This window comes from Emys orbicularis, chromosome 1 (genome assembly GCF_028017835.1).
Source record: "Emys orbicularis isolate rEmyOrb1 chromosome 1, rEmyOrb1.hap1, whole genome shotgun sequence".
Taxonomy (NCBI): domain Eukaryota; kingdom Metazoa; phylum Chordata; order Testudines; family Emydidae; genus Emys; species Emys orbicularis.
The window spans coordinates 206,359,093-206,383,744 of record NC_088683.1 but is presented as its reverse complement, the minus strand read 5'-3'; the positions used below and the strand labels follow the sequence as shown (position 1 = coordinate 206,383,744).

The 24,652-nt window shown below is 40.2% G+C and overlaps 1 protein-coding gene across 2 annotated transcripts in view; it reads left to right on the top strand.

The window, feature by feature from the left end:
- Positions 1 to 24,652, top strand: part of BRWD1 (bromodomain and WD repeat domain containing 1) — a 109,242-nt gene that overhangs the window by 47,376 nt on the left and 37,214 nt on the right. Inside the window, exons 23-31 of one of the 2 annotated variants that reach the window (XM_065397572.1) lie at positions 8,163 to 8,355; positions 10,256 to 10,372; positions 10,510 to 10,617; positions 11,056 to 11,180; positions 11,316 to 11,398; positions 14,734 to 14,845; positions 19,340 to 19,401; positions 21,115 to 21,270; positions 21,568 to 21,688. In XM_065397572.1, coding sequence (XP_065253644.1) covers positions 8,163 to 8,355; positions 10,256 to 10,372; positions 10,510 to 10,617; positions 11,056 to 11,180; positions 11,316 to 11,398; positions 14,734 to 14,845; positions 19,340 to 19,401; positions 21,115 to 21,270; positions 21,568 to 21,688 — 1,077 coding nt within the window. Of the gene's footprint in view, positions 1 to 8,162; positions 8,356 to 10,246; positions 10,373 to 10,509; positions 10,618 to 11,055; positions 11,181 to 11,315; positions 11,399 to 14,733; positions 14,846 to 19,339; positions 19,402 to 21,114; positions 21,271 to 21,567; positions 21,689 to 24,652 lie in introns of both variants that reach the window. The other variant, XM_065397571.1, reaches the window with a different exon arrangement.

Below are 24,652 nucleotides of genomic sequence, written 5' to 3'. Positions count from 1 at the left end.
CCACTCGAGGTCACCTGAAGAAGTCTGGAGACCACTGGTGGAGCAGTATGGCTACCAAAGTTGGCATGCGCCTCAAGGCCTGGATGGAGCCCCTGGCCTGGCGCCTACTGGCCCCCAATTCCTTACCCATACCAGTGGCCACCTTGGCCCCAGTGACAAGCCCCTTGTTCCTGGAGGTCTTGCTTGTTGTCAAAGTCAAAGCGAGATCCCCTTCTGATGCAGCATTAGGGGCTGCGGACCAGCCACAAGTCCAGGTGCCTGCAGTTCCCCATCCCGTGGAGCAGCCAGAATTTCCTCGTCCAGAGACACTGTCCAGGGAGCAGGATCTGCCAGTAGTCCAGCCAACAGCCTCATCCTTGTCCCTGGATGGTACGGCTTTGCCTGGTTTATCCTCCCCTTCCACCCAGAGGACTTCAGGGCATACCAGGACCTGTTAAGTCAGGTGGCTTTGTCACTGGGTATTCAGGTGGAGTTTCTCCAGGAGAATACCCATAAACTCGTGGACATTCTCCAGTCCTCTGTCTCTGGGAGAGTGGCCCTCCCTATTAATGAGGCACGCCTCGGTATCACTGGTGGCCACGTGGTTGGAGAAGAGCTATTTTGTGCCAGTACAGAGTTACAAAGGGTTTTATTCTCATCTGGCCCTGAACTCCCTGGTGGTCACAGCAGTGAATGACAGGGCTCAGCAGAACAGATTCAAGTCGTCCTCCAAGGACAGAAACTCAGAGTGCCTAGATCTTCTAGGCAGGAAGATACACATCTCATCATCACTGCAGATGAGGATTGCAAGCCAGCAAGTCCTGCTGGCCAAATATGACTTCCTCAATTGGTCGGCTATGGCCAAATTTAAGGCGCTTCCCAGGATGAATTTTGGTTGTTTTGTTGCTGAGGGCTGCTTAGTGGTAAAAAGTCATTGCAATCTGCCCTTCATGTGACGGACACTTTGTCAGGGCAATGGCCTTGGAAAATTACTATGAGGAGGACTTCCTGGCTCCAGAACTCAGGAATTGCGCTGTATGTCCAGCAAGCTATTGAGGACTTGCCGTTCAATTACACTGGTCTACAATTTTTGAGAAGTCGTCTGCTTCAGAGATAAAATGTGCTATTTATTATGTATTTTGATGTGCTGAATTCAAATATGACAATTAAAACAACTGATTGGCTACTGTTTCTAAGATATTTAAGTTTTTACATTTTATGTCTATGTATATTGTATAGATAGTAGAGTTTTAATCATAAATGGTAAACCTAGGTCTTTCCATGTGTTTATGGTTGCTTTACATGATAATATTTCACCTGTCCTGTTTATGTAACACTTTAAAAATCAGCCAAAGGGTTATATAAATAAAATTTATTATGAAACAAAAGGCAAAAAACTATTCTGTACATAGTTTAGTCCTATTCAGTGTCTACTCGGCGCTTCTTGGCTTGTCTCTTGTATTCATTAAATGGAGCATCTCTTGTCACTGTCCAGCAATAGTCTGCAAGCATTGATGGGCTCCATTTGCCCTGATAGCGTTTCTCCATTGTTGCAATGTCCTGGTGAAATCGCTCGCCGTGCTCGTCGCTCATTGCTCCGCAGTTCGGTGGAAAAAAACCTAGATGAGAGTGCAAAAAATGTATCTTTAGTGACATGTTGCAACCAAGGCTTTTGTATGCCTTGAGGAGGTTTTCCACCAACAACCTGTAGTTGTCTGCCTTGTTGTTTCCGACAAAATTTATTGCCACTAACTGGAAGGCTTTCCATGCCGTCTTTTCCTTGCCACGCAGCGCATGGTCAAATGCATCATCTCGAAGAAGTTCACGAATCTGAGGACCAACAAAGACACCTTCCTTTATCTTAGCTTCACTTAACCTTGGAAATTTTCCACGGAGGTAATTGAAAGCTGCTTGTGTTTTGTCAATGGCCTTGACAAAGTTCTTCATCAGACCCAGCTTGATGTGGAAGGGAGGTAACAAAATCTTCCTTGATTCAACAAGTGGTGGATGCTGAACACTTTTCCTCCCAGGCTCCAATGACTGTCGGAGTGGCCAATCTTTCTTGATGTAGTGGGAATCTCTTGCACGACTATCCCATTCGCAGAGAAAACAGCAGTACTTTGTGTATCCAGTCTGCAGACCAAGCAAGAGAGCAACAACCTTCAAATCGCCACAAAGCTGCCACTGATGTTGGTCATAGTTTATGCACCTCAAAAGTTGTTTCATGTTGTCATAGGTTTCCTTCATATGGACTGCATGACCAACTGGAATTGATGGCAAAACATTGCCATTATGCAGTAAAACAGCTTTAAGACTCGTCTTCGATGAATCAATGAACAGTCTCCACTCATCTGGATCGTGAACGATGTTGAGGGCTGCCATCACACCATCGATGTTGTTGCAGGCTACAAGATCACCTTCCATGAAGAAGAATGGGGACAAGATCCTTTTGACGGTCACGGAACATGGAAACCCTAACATCACCTGCCAGGAGATTCCACTGCTGTAGTCTGGAGCCCAACAGCTCTGCCTTACTCTTGGGTAGTTCCAAATCCCTGACAAGGTCATTCAGTTCACCTTGTGTTCTGAGGTGTGGTTCAGAGGAGGAGGATGGGAGAAAATGTGGGTCCTGTGACATTGATGGTTCAGGACCAGAAGTTTCATCCTCTTCCTCGTCTGACTCAAGTGAGAATGATTCTGGTGCATGAGGAACCGGCAGTCCTTCTCCGTGGGGTACTGGGCGTATAGCTGATGGAATGTTTGGATAATGCACAGTCCCCTTTTTCTTCTTTGACACACCTTTCCCAACTGGAGGCACCATGCAGAAGTAACAATTGCTAGTATGATCTGTTGGCTCTCTCCAAATCATTGGCACTGCAAAAGGCATAGATTTCCTTTTCCTGTTCAACCACTGGCGAAGTTTTGTTGCACAAGTGTTGCAGCATATGTGTGCGGCCCACCTCTTGTCCTGATCTCCAATTTTGCAGCCAAAATAAAGGTGATAGGCTTTCTTAACCATAGTGGTTATACTGCGCTTTTGTGATGCAAAAGTCACTTCACCACAAACATAGCAGAAGTTATCTGCACTGTTCACACAAGTATGAGGCATCTCTGCTCACTTTGGCTAAACAGAAATGTGTTCCTTTGCAAAACCAAACACTGACAAATAAGAGAGCACGACACTGTATGATTTCTAGAGCTGATATAGGGCGATTTGTTCAGCAGAGTGATGTAAGCTTCGTTATGATTGCATCATCCATGACTTCTAGGAATAACATGATGCAATTCATATCATGTATGACGCAATACCAGCTTCAGATTGCATCATTCATTGTTTTGCCTAAAAAGCAAGTACTGTCCAAACCCAATCATAGATTTATTCATAGATCCAGTCAAAGATGTATTTTAGTCATTTCTGGTTTAAATTGAGATCCCTTCCCTTTATAACTCACTTATCCTCCGCCATTCCCAAGTCAAGGGTCGTATATACTGACCCAATAGCATATCTTGAAAACTAGAGCCAATCAACAATTTTAAGCATCATTTTCGTTCTGTGACCCAGAATTAGTAAAGTTTGACTACATTTATTTCAGAAGCATTTTGGCTGTAGAGCAGTGTTATAAGACCTTGTTTTTGGACAAGACTGATGAAACCGTGCATTCCTTTAAGGCTTCAAGGTCGCTGGGGGTGTATATGCCACCTGCGTAGAGACACCGTTACGGGGCGCAGCAACAACAGCCATACAGGCCACAGCACCCCTTCCCCCCAAGACAGTGAGCCTACCCCAGTAGAAGGGATAAGTCTCACAAGAGGAAGCACTCGAGCTCGGGGCCTGGCCTCTCTGCACACCCTCCTTGGACATCTGCTAAGCACCCATTTTGACTTGTTGTCTAGAGCCCTGTTCCAGTTGTTGTTGTTTCTCCCTTGTCATCCACCCGTTCCTTTGGGGACAGGCTGTCCCGCTTTTACAATGCCTGGGTTTTGATAATGTCTGACCACTGTGTCCTACGCACTGTCAGATCAGGTTTCGCCATCCAATTTGTCTCCACACCCACACCCCCTCTCCATCCCTCTTTAAGGCCCCCTATCATGAGATGCTGCTCTTCAAGCAGGTCAGCTCTCTGGTAGCATTGGGAGTGGTGGAGGAGGTTCTGTGAGAATGCCATGGTTGCGGGTTTTACTCCCAGTATTTCCTGATACCGAAATCCAAGGATGGGATGAGGCCTGTCCTTGACCTCCGTGAACTCAACAAATTCATCAAGCACATGAAGTTCTGTGTGGTCATTCTATCAGCTATCCTCTCTGTTTTGTCTCAGAATGACTGGTTCACTGCTGTGGAGTTTGCAGATGCCTACTTCCATGTGGCCATTCTGCCGAGTTACAGGAAGTCTCTTCGCTTAATGGTAGGAGACTGCCACTTTCAGTACACAGTTCTCCTGTCTGGGCTCTCTTCTGCTCCCTGGGTTTTCACCAAATGAATGGCCGTGGTCATGGTGTACCTCAGGAGGAAGAGAATCCAAATCTTCCCCTACCTTGATGACTGGTTGCTGAAAGCGGCTCCAGAGAGGAGGTTTTCGCCCACACCGACACCACACTATGCTTACTCGACCATTTGGGTCTCAATCTAAACACCGTGAAGTTGACCTCCACTTCCACTCAGCAAATAGTTCATTGGGGCCCTGTTAGATTCCATGAGGCCAAGGGCATTCCTGCCGACCAACTGCTTTCAGACGATTCACTAGCTGTGCCTCAGTTTGCAATTACAACCGTCCACCACAGTCTGCGTGTGCCTGAGCCTGTTGGGCCGCATGTCCGCACATAGTCCACCTTGCCAGATGTGGCTCAGGATGTTTTACCGTCCTGCCCTACATTCTCTAGGCAGGTTGGTTCGCCTTCCTCCGTCAGTCCTGCAGTCCTTACATGGAGATTCCTACCAGAGCAATGTGGGCAAGAGGTCCCCTTCGCTCAGCCTTCTCTGACGAAGTCATTGGTTACCGTCGCGTCCCTTCTGGGTTGGGGAGCGCATCTGGACTTGCTGCGGTTGCAGGATCTGTGATCAGAATAGGAGGCCTTACTCCATATCAGTGTGTTGGAGCTTCGGGCCATCCACAATGCGTGTTATGCTTTCCAGGACCAGATCAGGCATTTAGTGGTTCACATACTTAAGGACAATACCACCACAATGTATTATATGAACAGATAAGGGGGAGCTCACTCCAGATCATTCTGCCTGGAGGCGATCAACATGTGGCAGTTCTGTATTGAAGAGACATCACCCAGATAGCTATTCACGTATCACGGGTCAAGAACGGTCTTGCCGATCATCTCAGCAGAGTTTTCTTCCCAACCATGAGCGGTCCTTAAAGACCGAAGTCCTTTGGCTGATGTTCGCAACGTGGGGCGTTCCCACAATTGACCTCTTTGTGACGAGGGAAAACAGAAAGTGTTGCCTAGTCTGCTCTCGAGAGGGACTCATCCTGGGTTCTCTCTCTGATGCTTTCCACTGCAGCTGGAAGTCGACTCTGTTGTATGCATCCCTTCCTATCCCGGTCCTTCCCCAGGTCATCACCAAGCTGAAGGTGAATTGAGCCAGACTCATCCTCATTGCCCTGGCGTGACTGAGGCAGCACTGGTTCTCAGATCTCCTCGCTCTGTCAGTTCAGCCTCCCATGCTGCTTCCTCTTCTTCCCAATCTCCTCGCAAAGGACTACGTCTACCCTGCATTCAGTGATCAGCTCATTACACCTTTATGGCATGGCTGAATGAGGAGGATGGGTGTTGCTGGGAGGCCGTACAACAGGTCCTAAATAATAATAAATAATTAATGGAGATATCCCATCTCCTAGAACTGGAAGGGACCTTGAAAGGTCATCGAGTCCAGCCCCCTGCCTTCACTAGCAGGACCAAGTACTGATTTTTGCCCCAGATCCCTAAGTGGCCCCCTCAAGGATTGAACTCACAACCCTGGGTTTAGCAGGCCAATGCTCAAACCACTGAGCTATCCCTCCCCCTACAATACTTAATAGTAGGAAGCTTTCTACTAGAACACCCTACTTGGCAAAATGGAAGAGGTTTTCCATATGGTCCTTGGCCCATGGGGACCCATCCAGCAGAGGCTTCCATCCAGGACATCTTAGAGTACCTGTTACATCATCAGGAATTGGGCATAGCACTCAATTCTCTGAGAATGCACTTAGCAGCAATATCAGTGTTTCATCCACCTACCCAAGGGAAATTGGTTTTCTCCAGTGCCAAGGTGACACGATCTCTGAAAGGGCTCCTCCGCCTGCATTCTCCAGTCCGAGAGCCGGATCCCTTGTGGGACCTGAACACTGTTTTAGCGGCTCTAATGGGGCCTCCGTTCGAGCCCCTTGCTTCCTGTCTGCTGCCTGTTCTGTGTCAGAAAACTGCATTCTCGATAGCCATTACCTCTGTCAGGAGGGTGTGTTAGTTACAGGCCCTAATGGCTGGGCCTCCTTACACTCAGTTCTTCAGGGACATAGTTACGCTTCAGCCACTCCCAATGTGTGTATCCAAGGTGGTCTCTGTTTCATTTGAACCAAGCGATGTATTTGCCTGTATTTTTCCCTAAGCTGCATTCTTCCATGGAGTGACAACGCCTCCATATCCTTGACATTAGATGCTGTCTATCCTTCCATCTGAACAGGACTGAACAATTTCGAGCTTCACTTCACCTGTTTATATCCCGTACAGACGGTATGAAAGGACAAGCTGTCTCTGAGCAGACCATCTCTAGATGGCTAATGTATTGCATTAAGACTGCATATGAGATAGCATCGGCTATGCCTCCTCAGCTGGTATGGGGACATTGGATCAGAGACAGGCAATGTCAGTGGCATTCCCAAATGACATGTCCATATTGGACATTTGTAGGGCAGCCATGTGGTCGTCCATGCATACATTTATGGATCATTGTGTGATCACCACTTCTTCCAGAGTGGACAATAATGTTGGAAGAGTGGTCCTGCAATCCTTGCTCAGGTAGACTGAGCCCTGCCTCTGGATGGAGGTACTACTCCCTAGTCACCTACTTGGAATACATGTCTGCATCTACTCGAAGAAGAAACAGTTACTTGCTGTAACTGTGGTTCTTTGTGATGCGAGGCAGACTTGTATTCCACGACCCACCCTCCATCCCCTCTGCATTGGTGTCTTTTCCTGGGCTTTCGGTGTAAAGGAATGGAGGGGGGGGGTCGGAGTGGTGCTGCCTCAGATAGCCAAGGAAGGGGCTACAGGCATGAGCACCACCCCTCCTATGGGTATTGCTAGGCAAAAGTCTCGTGCTCCAGTGTGCACGGAGCACGAGACTTGGAATACACGGCTGCATCATATTTTGAAGAACCACAGTTACTGTAAGTAACTGTTTCTTTTTACTACTAATCCAAACTTCTTCTAAATTGGCCTGATTTCTAAGCCGTCGTGAAATCCATAGTTTAACAATTATAAATGTTTGATAACAGCAGACTTGTCTTCAAAAGTATGCACTTAGTTAGCTGCACACAATGTGCACTGCATATCTTAAAGTCTGTGCCTATAAGCTTAATAAAAATGTGCATATATTTAGTGTGGCATATTCTGATTCTCAAACTTCGTTAAATCAAACATAATTTTTTCAAAACTGTTCTCATCCTCAGGGATGACTGTCCATGCCAAGTTACAGCTGTTTTTGTTGGAATCCTGTCTAACAATAATAAGCTATGGTTAGCATGTCTTTTAGAAAAGGAAAGTGTTTTGTTTTTTAAACCGTCAATGAAATAAGAGATGTCTGAAAGTATGTATCTTCTGTTGCCTATGAGTAGGCAGGATGCTCCTATTTGTTGGAATCCTGCTTCTGAAATACAGTAAAGGAACACATTAAATGTTGTACAGAATTTCTATAAGGACAAAAATGTCATAGTTGCATGCTAGTGACTGAAGAATTAGTGCCATAAGTTAAAATGCTAGCCAAAGTGAAGGAATTAGAAATTCTTTTGAAATGTATCGCAGCAATTAAACCTTCCTCTACTCCTCCTGACAACCTCCAAAACCACTGAAGAACAGGACAGTGGAAAGGGAACTTTATATCTACAAATATTGTTAGAATTCATTTAACATTCTTAACTAATTGTCAGCTGTTTGAATATCTAAATTCCATTTGTTTCCATTATTTTCCCCATGAACAGTGACTCTTCAAGTAGATATTCTGACTGGATAGCTGATGCAGGGATAAATCTCAAGCCTCCTGTACGAACATCTCGACGCAAAGCTATCAGATATTGTAGTACTTCAGAAGATGAAGTATCAGCAGAGAAATCTTTTCCTCCAAAGAGGAGAAGAAAAAGAAGGAAAAAACCGAAACCGAAAAAGCAGGAAGAGGTATTATACTGTTAATTCCTTATGTTTTAAATCTCTTGTACCTGGAAGTTTATGGAGTTTGTATACGTTACCTCCGTATTAGGCAGAGGTGTTTGTGATATTACTAACTATGGTTGTCTTAAAGTTAACCTTGGGCTCCTTCCCCTTTTCAAAAATTCCCCCCTCCCAGCAACATTACATTGTCTAATTACATTTTATGGACTTCGCTTTACAACAGGTAACTAAAGCCTCCGCACTCTTATGGGGTCCAAACAGATGGTTTTTCTTACCCTTTACCACTTTTATAGCAGCTTTGAATACAAAAGCAAGGAATGCACATATTTAAGGGTTTTATTTGTTTAGATTTTAGAATACTTTGGGTGCTTTCCTGAATTTTAAAACAGTTTTTGATACAAAAACGTCTAAAAACAAATTAATTGAACTGCCATTTAATATCCTCAACACAAACCTTTCCATATCCAGCTGATCCACTCTTATAAGCTTGCCACTGTTTCTCAGTGCCCATTTGAAAAGTCGGATGCCTAGAAGGCCAGAAATCTGGGTTTGGGAGACCTGTGACTCTGGAATTTAATTCTTCTACAAAATGTCTTTATTTTACATTGAGGGGACTCCAACTCTGATATCTCCACTGATTACAGTTGTAGTAGTATTACGTTAGAGAGCAGATGTGTCTTCCTTGGTAACCAGCTCCCAAACCATTTAAAGCTTTATTGTTTAAAACCAACACTTTAAACTCTCTGGAAACTTATTTGCAGCCAGTAAAGGCAGATAAGACTGTCTGCATACTGTACTGCTTAATAGACAGGTGATTGCATTCTGCACTAGCTTCACTTTCTGAATCTTTTCAAGGTATGCCTCACATAGAATGCACTGTAGTAATTCAACAGGCCTAGAATAACCAGGGCAAATTCTGCATCCAAAGTGAAGTCACATTCTCCTAGTCAAACATCACATGGTTCACCATACTTGATATGGGATAGGAACTTTTTTAATAAATTAAAGAAAATAACTGGTTAGAACCTCAGCCCTATCACCAAAGGGATGTAAATAATCATTCATTTAAACAACTTAAGTCTTCAAAACAGCACAAGTATTAAATGGTTTATAGGCCTTGTGCTGGCCCTCTGCACAGAGGGGGAATTTTACCCTGAATTCCTTGGTAAATTCTAAAGTGGTGGAAAATAGCATTCTGTAATAATGTGGAGAACTGGAATCTTTAAGCGCTTCAGGCAATTCTGCAACTCTTGTAGCTAGGGGACTGGTGGTAAAACAGAGAGTGCCTTTCAAATGTATGATGTCATACAATATAAAAGGTATGATGATCTATACGTAAGTCTGTTTTTCTCAAAGAATTACTTTGATTATATAATCACCTTTGATTCTGAATATTAGTTTTGAAGTGGCAGATACATAATAACTTGGAATTTCTTTGCTTTAAGCTATACTTGGTACACATTTAAATAGTCTGAAGGTTTTCTGTTTAATAAAATGACATATATACATAATCAATATGTAGTTGCCAGACAGTGCACAATAGAATAGTAGTTTCAAAAATTAGAGAAGTCTTTTGACAGTCACGTTAAGAACTACCATGCAGCTCTGAGAGAACTGTGCCCTACAAGTTTATTGGGAGTAGAATACTTTATGGTTGACCTACTTAATGATGACAATGGAAGAACTGCAAATATAGGAAGAACCAGAATACCAAACTTGAGTACCAAAATGTGGGCTTTAGGAGATTTTTGGTCTTAAGGTCTTGTATAGAGCTTAATTTATTATTGTTTCATGGTATTAGTTTTGTGTAGACTTTAGAAGAAATTCTTGGATAACAAGTTTTCATGACACTGCACCAAGAACATAATTTCTAATGTATAACAATCCTGTTTATCAGAATGTGCAGAATAGTACTCCCACACAGCCAGTAAACGAAGACGTGTTATATGACTACCATCCTCCTGTTTGGATAACTGACACAGCACTTCGAAAATCTCCTTTTGTTCCCCAAATGGGAGATGAGGTGAGAGCTTTTATCAAAAAGTGCTATAAAATTTTAGATTAACTAAAAGTTAATATAGCAACTGGCACTAAATATAGAAAAACATGTACTTTAGTGTTTCAAGTAAATAATTATTTGGTGGATTTTTATTTTTACAGGTAATATATTTTCGACAAGGTCATGAAGCTTATATTGAAGCAGTCAGAAAAAATAATATTTATGAACTGAACCCCCACAAGGAGCCATGGAGAAAAATGGTCCTTAGGGTAAGAATATATTGAAGTTGTTACATATTCAATACTGATAATGTGTGTTTAACAGTTTACATTAGCATTTTAAATTCTTTGTATAAATATAACTAGTGAGGACTTAGCTAGGTAACTTCCCATTAATGTTTTCCTACCAACATAAAGGAGGAAGAAAGCTTTCTTCAGTCATCAAAGAAACCTTCAAAATTGCCCATGGGAGGCCTGGACTTCACTGAAATAAAAACATAAATCTTGATCTTTAAAAAGGGTACAGACTCTCTGTAAGGATTTGGTTGTCTCCCAATAAAACCTCATATACAGTATTTAACAATATTGGCTTTTTGAGGGCTAAAACTATTCAGATATTTTATGTAATAAAACTAAACTAGAGATTGTGCCTCTAGCATAGGGCTGAAACTTAATGGAATTTGTTGCTTTCATTTTTGTTTGTTATAGGATCAAGAATTGGTAAAAATTGTTGGGATACGATATGAAGTTGGTCCTCCTACACTGTGTTGCCTGAAGCTTGCCTTTATAGACCATGCCACTGGAAAACTTTCAGACAAATCATTTTCTCTCAAGTATGTGTTTCTCTGCTGAAAGCATATGCTAGATAATTTTTTTTTTAAAGACCCATTTCTTAGTTTTTTCCTCTACACAACATAGCATAATATAATATGACACACAAATGAAAGCTAATTTTATTTTTTATCTAGATACCATGATATGCCAGATGTCATTGACTTTCTTGTATTGCGTCAGTTTTATGATGAAGCACGACAAAGGAATTGGCAAGCTTGTAAGTCTTCACCTTCCAAGTGTCTGGCAATATAGTTTTAGAATACAAAAATTTTCCATTGTGGCTAGCTTCTGAGAATGTTATGTACAATTCATTTGTGTTGACATTGATTTAAAAGGCTTTGTGTGGCTTGTGTCCTGACTATCAGAGACTTCCAACAACTCTCCACCATCAAATGCTCCACTGTTGCACTTGAGGTCAGCTGAGACCCTTTTGCAGACAGTTTCTAGAGATTTGAACATCTGAATGCTGGAGTTAGACATTGATGGAGAGACCTGGACTATGAAATGGAGTTCGTTGCCTCCTAAACTCCTTGGTATGCTAGAACCAGGGTCTGGTCTTCAATTCATAGTGTTAAGGCTTATCTGTTTTTTCAGGCATTTGCCTCCATTGTGGTTGAAGTCATACAAGTTTTTATATATTGTAGAATACTCAGCACCTTTAGTGGTGCATGCTTTCTACACTGAAACATATATTAATATCTTGTTATTTGCATGCTAGTATATGTTTGGATTTTAGAGCTTACTGTGAATGATAATGTACATTACTTTGTGTAGTAGGTTATTTTTCTTTTATCTAGTGTCTGTTTTTTAAAGTAGATATTTATACTTTTAAACCAAAATATACTATTGGAGGTCAGACTAGATGATCATGATGGTCCCTTCTGACCTTAGAGTCTGAGTCTATTCATTAGTTTCCTCCCCGGTAATTCCATCCTCACAAAACATAACACTGCTCTACAGCCAAAATGCTTCTGAAATAAATGTAGTCAAACTTTACTAATTCTGGGTCACTGAGAACGAAAATGATGCTTAAAATTGTTGATTGGCTCTAGTTTTCAAGATATGCTATTGGGTCAGTATATACGACCCTTGACTTGGGAATGGCGGAGGATAAGTGAGTTATAAAGGGAAGGGATCTCAATTTAAACCAGAAATGACTAAAATACATCTTTGACTGGATCTATGAATAAATCTATGATTGGGTTTGGACAGTACTTGCTTTTTAGGCAAAACAATGAATGATGCAATCTGAAGCTGGTATTGCATCATACATGATATGAATTGCATCATGTTATTCCTAGAAGTCATGGATGATGCAATCATAACAAAGCTTACATCACTCTGCTGAACAAATTGCCCTGTATCAGCTCTAGAAATCATACAGTGTCGTGCTCTCTTATTTGTCAGTGTTTGATTTTTGCAAAAGGACACATTTCTGTTTAGCCAAAGTGAGCAGAGATGCCTCGTACTTGTGTGAACAGTGCAGATAACTTCTGCTATGTTTGTGGTGAAGTGACTTTTGCATCACAAAAGCGCAGTATAACCACTATGGTTAAGAAAGCCTATTACCTTTATTTTGGCTGCAAAATTGGAGATCAGGACAAGAGGTGGGCCGCACACATATGCTGCAACACTTGTGCAACAAAACTTCGCCAGTGGTTGAACAGGAAAAGGAAATCTATGCCTTTTGCAGTGCCAATGATTTGGAGAGAGCCAACAGATCATACCAGCAATTGTTACTTCTGCATGGTGCCTCCAGTTGGGAAAGGTGTGTCAAAGAAGAAAAAGGGGACTGTGCATTATCCAAACATTCCATCAGCTATACGCCCAGTACCCCACGGAGAAGGACTGCCGGTTCCTCATGCACCAGAATCATTCTCACTTGAGTCAGACGAGGAAGAGGATGAAACTTCTGGTCCTGAACCATCAATGTCACAGGACCCACATTTTCTCCCATCCTCCTCCTCTGAACCACACCTCAGAACACAAGATGAACTGAATGACCTTGTCAGGGATTTGGAACTACCCAAGAGTAAGGCAGAGCTGTTGGGCTCCAGACTACAGCAGTGGAATCTCCTGGCAGGTGATGTTAGGGTTTCCATGTTCCGTGACCGTCAAAAGGATCTTGTCCCATTCTTCTTCATGGAAGGTGATCTTGTAGCCTGCAACAACATCGATGGTGTGATGGCAGCCCTCAACATCGTTCACGATCCAGATGAGTGGAGACTGTTCATTGATTCATCGAAGACGAGTCTTAAAGCTGTTTTACTGCATAATGGCAATGTTTTGCCATCAATTCCAGTTGGTCATGCAGTCCATATGAAGGAAACCTATGACAACATGAAACAACTTTTGAGGTGCATAAACTATGACCAACATCAGTGGCAGCTTTGTGGCGATTTGAAGGTTGTTGCTCTCTTGCTTGGTCTGCAGACTGGATACACAAAGTACTGCTGTTTTCTCTGCGAATGGGATAGTCGTGCAAGAGATTCCCACTACATCAAGAAAGATTGGCCACTCCGACAGTCATTGGAGCCTGGGAGGAAAAGTGTTCAGCATCCACCACTTGTTGAATCAAGGAAGATTTTGTTACCACCCTTACACATCAAGCTGGGTCTGTTGAACTTTGTCAAGGCCATTGACAAAACACAAGCAGCTTTCAAGTACCTCTGTGGAAAATTTCCAAGGTTAAGTGAAGCTAAGATAAAGGAAGGTGTCTTTGTTGGTCCTCAGTTTCGTGAACTTCTTCGAGATGATGCAGTTGACCATGCACTGCGTGGCAAGGAAAAGACGGCATGGAAAGCCTTCCAGTTAGTGGCAATAAATTTTGTCGGAAACAACAAGGCAGACAACTACAGGTTGTTGGTGGAAAACCTCCTCAAGGCATACAAAAGCCTTGGTTGCAACATGTCACTAAAGATACATTTTTTGCACTCTCATCTAGATTTTTTTCCACCGAACTGCAGAGCAGTGAGCGACGAGCACGGCGAGCGATTTCACCAGGACATTGCAACAATGGAGAAACGCTATCAGGGCAAATGGAGCCCATCAATGCTTGCAGACTATTGCTGGACAGTGACGAGATGCTCCATTTAATGAATACAAGAGACAAGCCAAGAAGCGCCGAGTAGACACTGAATAGGACTAAACTATGTACAGAATAGTTTTTTGCTTTTTTGTTTCATAATAAATTTTATTTATATAACCCTTTGGCTGATTTTTAAAGTGTTACATAAACAGGACAGGTGAAATATTATCATGTAAAGCAACCATAAACACATGAAAAGACCTAGGTTTACCATTTATGCTTAAAACTCTACTATCTACACAATATACATAGACATAAAATGTAAAAACTTAAATATCTTAGATACAGTAGCCAATCAGTTGTTTTAATTGTCATATTTGAATTCAGCACATCAAAATACATAATAAATAGCACATTTTATCTCTGAAGCAGACGACTTCTCAAAAATTGTAGACCAGTGTAATTAAAATCTTTTGGTTACCAGAATATGTATCTGAGTGGGGAAATGGTTCTTTCTCTTACAGTTGATAGATTCCGATCCATTATTGACGATGCTTGGTGGTTTGGAACAGTGTTGGGTCAAGAGCCATATCAGCCACAGTATCCAGATAGTCACTTTCAGTGTTACAGTGTTAAGTAAGTACAGAGGCTTTTAAAATGTTTATATACACAGTATAAATCATGGCTTATATTGGTGGGCTGTAGGTGTAAGAATGCACAAAATGTTGTTGGTTGAAAACCTAAAGCTCCGTTAGCAAACCGTCTCTTAAGCACTATGTGAATGTATCGCCAAAATGCAGTAACTTTTTCATGAATAAAGCAACAGAGGGTCCTGTGGCACCTTTAAGACTAACAGAAGTATTGGGAGCATAAGCTTTCGTGGGTAAGAACCTCACTTCTTCAGATGCAAGTAATGGAAATCTCCAGAGGCAGGTATAAATCAGTATGGAGATAACGAGGTTAGTTCAGTCAGGGAGGGTGAGGTGCTCTGCTAGCAGTTGAGGTGTGAACACCAAGGGAGGAGAAACTGCTTCTGTAGTTGGATAGCCATTCACAGTCTTTGTTTAATCCTGATCTGATGGTGTCAAATTTGCAAATGAACTGGAGCTCAGCAGTTTCTCACTTCTTCAGATGCAAGTAATGGAAATCTCCAGAGGCAGGTATAAATCAGTATGGAGTATCAGTATCCACCTCACCCTCCCTGACTGAACTAACCTCGTTATCTCCATACTGATTTATACCTGCCTCTGGAGATTTCCATTACTTGCATCTGAAGAAGTGAGGTTCTTACCCACGAAAGCTTATGCTCCCAATACTTCTGTTAGTCTTAAAGGTGCCACAGGACCCTCTGTTGCTTTTTACAGATTCAGACTAACACGGCTACCCCTCTGATACTTTTTCATGAATAGTAACTTGTTAAACACAAATTGTATTCTATATTTGTGAAAGAGAGGAACCTCCTATTTTCTGTAATAACTTACAAATTATGGGTTACTGAATCTTCTCCATGGAACAGCCAAGGAAGATGTCTTTAAAAAAAAAAAAAAAAAATCACACAGCTTCAGTAGTCCAAACTAACACAATGGAAATTAATTATTTTGGATTTAAATATTTGTGGGTTTGTACTGGGGCATGGAAATGTTTAGTTTCTGTATTTGTTCTGTACAGATCTTGCCAGCTTTATATGTATTAATATTCAAATATTGGCTCTGGAACAAAATTGACTAAGATATGCTCATATATATTCTTAAACTTAATTTTAATATGTAAAATGGTATGTAGTGTGCAAACCCACTGAGTGGCAGATATGGAAATAAAAATATTTTTGGAAGCAAAGTACATCTCAAAGTATTTAATTTTAATATTGATTCCCTTGTAGTTTAAAATCCAAAATATGTTTGTCATGTGCTAGTCAGCCTCCTTTATCATTGCAATAGTTTTTGTTCTTGGGAAGGACTAGTGTATGGAGCTGCTTTTTGGTCTCTCATTCAGTGACATTTGCAACATATGTGAGAAGACTCTACAGCTGTCAGCCTTCATTTCTGTCTTCCCCCTCCATACTACAACCATGTTAAATCTGTAATGTATGTGCTAGCTTACAACAGGGTAAGGTTTGAGCAGCTCTGCTTTACCCAGCTGCATGCATGTTAATCAGCTATGCAGTTATGTATGTGCTGCATACAAAAATCTTCTGTCACCTCTTATACTCAAAAGCAGCCTGTGCTTCTATCCATAAAGGAAATTTCCTGCTCTGTCAGCAGTTCTGTCTTTTTATTTAATCATCTTTGCATGCTATTTCAGCTCCTCTAAACTTCCTGTTCTTTCTGCTATCAGTAAGGTATATGCAGCTAAATCACTGTTATAATGGGTCAAAATGTTCAGAGAAATGGTGGTTCTGTCCCCAGCTCTGCCCACAAGCTACTTTTTTGCTTTGACTAAACACCAGATTAGTAGCCAGTAGTATCAACAGATGTATAATGCACAAATAATTAGTGGGGCCTCACAGCAGCACCATAATTTGACATGTGGTTAGTGTACCCTTCAATCCATTAAAGATGCCAGACCACAGAATGCAGGGTCCATGATATCCATCGGCTCCATAGATCTGCAGTTACCTATATTTCTTTATGGGCCTTTGAAACTCTGCTTTCCCCCGACCCCCAGTTCTTCATTTGAAATACCACTTATTTACAAAAGGCTAATAGCAGAGGAGAAATGCAACAATATCAAAGTGGCTGAAATTGCTGTGTGACTATACTTGTCCTCTGTAGACCACCATGGGATGAATTGGACCAGCTCATGGTAGCTTGGCAAGTTAATAGTGGGGTTTTTTGGATATGGGGTCTTGTGTTCGGCATCTGGGAAGCTAAGAAAGTTGCTTCAGTTTAATTAAATAGATTTTAAAGACAGTTTTAAACTGATGCAAACTCCTACATGTGGACGCTTTTTAAAATCTGTTTACATCTGGTTTATACCAACTTAACTTTGTATCCATTTAACTAAATCAGTTAAAAAAAATCAGTTATAGGGTGAGCTGCACCTCTGTCCATTTGTGATCTCTGAGTCTGCCCCCCTCAGGTGTTAAGCTTTGTGTCTTTACCTGTGTTTGGGGTGGAATTTTGCAATTTCCCCATTCTTAGACCAGGAGCTAGTTACAGTACCCTTTGTATCAAAGGTCATTAACAGGTGTTCCTGGGTTTGAGAATATGATATTCTTCCCTTCAGGAGCTTGTGACCAAACAACCTTATTAAAATAAAAGTCTTGTTTCTTTAGCAGTCAGAGCAAAGTTTTAGAGAAAAAAGGATATTAAAACAATCTAAGTGCATGTCTATCTTACCTGAAGTCTTCCTATTCCATGATGCAGACCTAGACAAGCATGGCTTCTCCAGACAGCCCCAACTGGCTCCTGTGTCTGTCTGATATTCCCCCACCCCAAGATGTTTTTAACACTTGATGAGCTTTGTTCCCTTGTGTTTGCGGGGCCTCAGTCATTCTTGGTAAAATCCAATTTTGTAGACTGGACAGTCAGTCACCAAAGCTAGTAGCTCTGGCATTGTCCCTTAAATTACAAGTGTTCATTGATAGGTAGTTGTGTTGAGCCATTCTTCCCATTCATGCCTGAATCCAGACAATTCGGAGTTAAAAAAAATAAATAAATCATAAAGTAAACAGCATCCCAATAACCAAACCAGCATATAGTATTCATAAATATCACAAGTTAGTTCCATATTATTCACATAGATGTAAAACAGTTGAAAGTTCTATAAGTAGACAGTGCTTTTCCCAAAGGCTGGTCTAAACAGTTTTCGTACCAATTTAAGTGTATTGTTTTACTGGCATTGGTTTTTAAACCAATATAACCCCGATATATAAAGAGCTTATACTGAAATAAGTTATACTGATAAATGTACTTAAGTATTGGTATAATTGCATCCATACTAGGGGTTTCTAAACCAATATAATTAAATTGGTACAAAAACTAAGTAAGCAAGCCCTACGAAGTCTATAGCTTCTATGGTTGCAAAGTAAACCTTCAAACAAACGGAGTGCAAACTGAACAGTGATGTCTGCTTGAGTCTGCAGACAGCTTAAAATAATTCTGAGAAGTGTAGATTGCCCTGTTCAGCTAAATGGGTGTTGGTTACAACACCTAACTATGGTAATTTAAATATCAACATTGTTAGCTATTACATTGCTAATCAAGGCATAAAAAAAAACTATACAGTCTGCAGGAATTTAAATTAATCTCTCATATTCAATTAAGTGAATATACTATTCGATGTGAACCAGACTAACTATTGCTTCCGTCTTCTCCCTGTTTGCCTCCAATCCTATCACTTTTTCTTCTTTTCCTTTTACTTTGTGCTATTAGCATGCTGCTCCCCATGACCGCAACAGTCTTTGTGCTCCACCAAACACCCCATTTCTTGGTCTGCCTTCCTCCAAATCCCTCTGTACTTCCATTTCTTAAAACAATCCTCCTCCATTGACAGGAATATTTGCACTGTCCTTTTTGTGTACTAGTACCTTGATCTTGTTTGTTGTGTCTTATTTAGAGTGTAAACTCTTTGTAGCAGCGCGTATATGATCTGTTTGTAAAGTGCTGTGTGAATTTATGGTGCTATGTAAATGTTTTAAAAGTAGGTAAACTGATTGCTGTTGGCTTTGCTGATTCAGAATTTTAACTATTCAGCAAAGCTGTTGCAAATTTTCCTTCAAACCTTCCAGTATTTCCTGGGTGCTCGCTTCTGTTTACTTTAAATACCTTGTGAAATTTTCTGACATAAGCTTCAGACTGGTGTGTGCTTTTGACTTATTTTGTTTGAAATGTTCTTGGTTTGTAACCTAGAGAGACATTTTCTTTGTCTTCTCATTGATATAGTAGGAGATCAGTTAAGCATTACCTGGAGTAGGAGCACTGTTGTAATTTAAAGCTTTTAAACCAAACTAAGTTTGCAGTAGATTTGCCTCTAAGAGGGCTTGGTTTGCTCCCTCCTTCCTATATATTTATACTGCAAATTTAGTTATGCTTAAAATCAAAGGAAAAATTCCTTACATTTGTTTGCAGGGAAACACTTATACATGAACATAGTTTAACTTTTTTGTTAATTTGCTTGCTGTTTAAACAGATGGGACAACGGTGAAATTGAAAAGCTTAGCCCATGGGACATGGAGCCAATTCCTGATAATGGTATGTGAAAATGAATTAAAAGCCTCTCATCCTCTTGTCTATCTCCAAAATCATTTGTTTCATGCAAGTGGTAATACTAGTCTTGATATTTTCTTATATGGTCCCTGTTACCATAGTACCTGAGTATAGTCTTATTTTATTATTGTAGGACACTGTCATTTTTCATATGATCTTAAGGGTGGAATTGATATAATGGCATAGGTATTCTATTACAGTTAAAGATCTGATAGTTTCCATTAAAACTGGTTTTGAGAGGATGAAAGTGGAAGGAGGAAATTTGTTTTCACTTTAAAATCTCCGAATCTGGATATTGGAATAGTCCAAAACTAGCCTATGTCTTTTTCCATAAATTCTCCCCCCTCCCCCCCATTCCTCAAAATCACTTGTGGGGAAGGGAAATGGCTGAAGTATGTAGATCACAAAACTTTTAAGTACTCCTATAGATCAAAATGTATATTCTATTTTAAAAACAAATAGGGAGACAAGTGGAACCAGTCATGAAGCATAGAATCCTGTGGCTGTTGTCAATTTTCTGCAAAGGAGCCTTTGTAACTTTTGTTGTAATTCATAGATTCCATGGCCAGAAAGGACCATTGTGGTAATCTAGTCTGACCTCCTCCATAACATAGGCCATTGAACTTCCCCAAAATAGTTCCTAGAGCATATCCTTTAGAAAAACATCCAATTTTGATTTAAAAATGATCAGTGATGGAAAATCCACCATAACCCGTGGTAAATTGTTCCAGTGGCTAATTGCTCTGCATCAGAGCCCTGTTTTCTTCCTGCTTTCTTGTAGGTGTGTTGAACTAATTAAGGTTGACATTTTAAAAATTCTAAACTTCTTGGCTTGTGCCAAGATTCCTGCATTAATTGTAACCACACAACTCAGGTTGATAATCAAATATAATGAAATATGTACTCTGTGCAATCAGCAAAACCTTATAATAAATAACTAAGGTATATCTAAGGTTACTACTAGAATCAAAATCAGTTTTAATGGTCATCAGACCAGTGGTCCATCTAATCCAGCCACTGTCATTTTTAAGTATTAGATGCTTCGGAGGGAAAGTTCATGAAATCTTGAAGAGGGCAGTCATGCAATAGCCACCCCAAAGGGAATTTTCTTCCCAATCCCCTGAGTTAGGAATTGGCTTCCTTTCCAAGCTCACTGAAATTTTGTTTATTCCTATTTAGTGTAGTTGTGGATGTGCTCAGCAGCCATGTGTCTGACTAATCCTTTTTCTATTATCCCATGGAACACGTGGTATTACCCTGCATATTGTGAGTTCTTTATACGCTCAATTAGCCTTACTGTGTGAAGAAAAATGGTACAGCTGCACTAGGACTATCAATGGTGTACGGTGTAGTGTAATCAAAAATACTTGCATCTTTTGCTAGTGGACATCAGGCCTAAATTTAAACAGACACAGTCTGTAAATGCAAGCAATGTTAACAGCTACTTATATACAATTTTGTGCATTAAAAACAAAATTGGCCATTCCTACATTAGATGGCAGAGTATTCTGAAAACTCTGCAACAAAAAAAGGTTAAAGACATTTTGTGTTCCTAAACATCAAACCCCCCCATTTTATGAGATTAGGCAAGAATTTACATAGCGTCAAACCTGGCAAGCATATAGCTTATTAAATTCTCATTTATTCTTTTGTTTGTTCTTTCTTCTCTCATCTTCCCCATTTACTATAAAACTATAGTTGATCAACCTGAGGAATTAGGAGCTAGTGTTTCTGTAACTTATGAAGAAATGGAGAAGCTACTATACAAACCCCAAGAGGGAGAATGGGGGAAAAGATCTCGAGATGAAGTATGTGAACGGATTATCAGTGGCATTGATCAGCTTCTGAATCTTGGTGAGAACACAGAATATTAGTCAGTTCTTTGCTCTCATAGCAGTAAACTTTTATAATTCGGTATCTGAGACATAGTGCTGATCCTTTTTTAAAGATTTTAAAGTACTGTCGTTATGTGTGCAACCTGGTATACAGCCTTTATCACAAATCTGTATTCCGGTTCATAGGTTTATACATAACCTGTTTTTGTTAACAGTGGTTATAGTATAACAGTATGAATGCTTGTATGAAAATCCGTATGTATACAGGCTTTGAATTTGTTAGCTCAACTAACTGAATTATTACTATTTTTGACAGACATTTCAGCAGCTTTTGCTGGTCCAGTTGATCTGAGTACATATCCAAAGTACTGTACAGTGATAGCTTATCCAACGGATCTTTGCACTATTCGGATGAGACTAATCAACCGGTTTTACAGGTTAGTCTACCTTAGCAGTAGAAAGGAGGAAAACTTCATTATCTTCACTATGTTTCCACCAAGATCCATCAAGTTAAGTGACCTACAAAGATCTAAACGTTTTTTGGAAAATGCACCAAAAAGGGGAAATGTTCTGTTTGTAAACACTGTGAGAATGAATAGCACTGTGTAAATGCAAAGCTACTAATATTTTATAGTTATCTGAAAAGTGATTAGTACTGTAATATAAAAAAAAAATACTATTTCCTTGTTTTCTCTTCTAGTGATATCACAGTTATAAACATTGCTTGAAATTATTTATAAACAAAATTAGTTGAGCTATTTTGGAATAAATGAACATGAAAACTGCATGTCTGTTTTTTAAGACTAGCAGTCAGGTAACGTAAACTGAATTTCTGAAGTGCCACGCTTGTCACAGATTTGTGGTAAATTTCTGAAAATGGGACTTGGGCATTTAAGTGACTTAGGAGCCTGAGTCTCATGTCTTCTGAAATCCTTCTGAACCCTTCTGAAAATGGGGCTTAGGTACCTAAGTCGCGTAGGTGTGTTTGACAATGTTAAGAGTGCTTTAGTTATGATACATGGGGCCTGGTTTTCAGAGATGCTGAATGCCTGCAGTACCCATTGACTTTAATGGGAGTTGTACGTGCCCAACACTCCTGAAAATCAGGCCCCTATTATCTCTGCATTTTAGTTTCCTCATCTGTAAAATGGGGATGAAACTTACCTTTTGTGAAGTGCTTTGAGATTTATGGATAAAGTGGTAAATATATATTTGCCAATTATTATAATTTGGTTCATAAATAGCTATAAGGATTTGGAATAGTAAGTGTTAAAATTAAGCCCTGTACATGGCCATGCAGCACATCGCCTCCATTTGCTTATAACTTGGGTCCTCAGTTTCTTCAAACTTGCAGAGGACCTTTACTCAATAATCCTTCCTCTCAGGCCATGATGATGAGGAGGATAGAAATATGAAAGATTGGGAAAAGTCAAAAATTGAACTTAACAGGCAGGTGGGGAATTACCCAGTTGGAGATAGTTATGTCTTAGGACAATGTGGAAAGAGGTCATATTTTGACAATATTTTTCATTCGTTTTCTTTTCTGCTGGTTTTTTGTGTGTGTGTGTGTGTGTGGGTCTCTTTTGGAATAGCGCTCCTTCTTTCTTTAGAGGTGACTAAGACAACAAAATACATAAGTTTTCTGTATGCTGCATTCTCAGTACTCTGATATCAAAAGAGGCATCAGGTCTGTGTGGCTCAAAATAGAATTTGATACAATACACAGTACCAATTAAGTAATAGGGTTTTTATCCTCTTCAGATGGGTCTCATTAAGTTTTAAAATAATATATGGGCTTGAAAGCTTTATGAACCTCCAAAGGAACTCAGGCCAAATGCAGTAGTGTCTATGCAAGTGAGATTTCAGAACCTGGGGGTGCCAGAATGCTTATTCTGAGCCATCAATATTTTGGATAGCTGGAAAAAAGCCTGCCATTGTGGATATTACCCCAGAAGTTGTTGGTTTTGAGGACTAACTCGTAGGAGCCTGGCGGACACAAACTTCATATACAAATTAATTTTAATGTAGTTTTATCTTTATTTGTATTTTTTTTTCAACTTAACTGACTCATGAAAGTGTTCCACTCAATGTATGATTGTGTAGTCTGATAGTTGTGGAGAAATATGAAAGTATTTCAGTATGTCAGGAGAGTGCTCAGAAAAATATGCACTTAGGCCAGGAATATGCTAAATCCCAAATGCTTAACTAGCATTAACATGAATCTCAACATTGAAGGGGTGGGAGAAAAAAAAAGATTAATGTGTGATGTAGAAAGGGGTACTTATAAATTGTTGGACGCCAAGTAATTTTGTTTTCAGAATTACTAAAAACATTTAGTTTAGAGAAACAAGAAATGGGAGACCAGCTCCTGCTGTTTCTCTTACTGCCAACTCATTGGTGTGGCTTCCACTATTGACTCACAGGGATTCTTCTACATTGTTTAGGGGATAGCAAGCAAACATTTAAGCCCAAGCAAAGTAATCAGTTATTAACCAGGGCTATTTCATTATTAAAGAAAGAAAAAGAAAACAGCACAAATGACTGAACACAAATGATAAAGTGGTTATTTCCATTACAATCTCTTCTGTATGTCTCTCTATGGAGAGCTTTTGACAGAGATTATGCCCCGATATTGAACACCTGAGAAGTGTGCTTTCCTCTTGGTAAGTTAAGACCAAAGTATATTGTTTCCCAAAATTATTGTGAATCCATTCTTTAGTATATCCTTAGATAACAAAGAATGTTTATAGATGGGCAAAATAATTTTGTTTCAGGGAATGTGGACCTGTTGGTTATTAATAAATAACCAGCCAATTTATAGTTGATAAAGTAAGCAATCTTAAAAACAGCTTATGAAGCCCAAGAAAATATTTAAATCAGTTACTTAGAAGAAGCCATTTAAAGAGCTGTCTTCTGACAGGCCAGTTAAGCAATATTAAGAATCTAAAATCTAATAGAATCCCCCTTTTCTCTGTTTACCAATGTTTAGCCCCTGTCTCTTCTCATGAATACATAGTCTAATCACTTGATTAACAGGAGAAACTATTAGTATTTCAAATTACAACAGCATTTCAGTATTCCAGCAAATCATTACAGGAGTTTTAAATCTAATCCCTTGGTAGTGGCTTTAACTTCCTCTCACCAATCCATGTTGAAGTCTTGGGATGGTTTCCTGGGATTGGTTTCTTCTTGAGTCTTCTCTCTTTTTCTTCTTTCTTGTAGAGGTGGCCAGGATGAGTTATAGAGTGTTTGCTGTTTAAGCAGCATCTCAGGGAGTGAGAGTGCTCACTTTAGAATCTGATACCCTTTTTCTTCCTTTTGTGAAATTATAAGAAAACACCTCATTCATGCTTGCTTAGATTCAGGTTGGCTGCTCTCTCTCTCTTTTCATTGGCTTCATG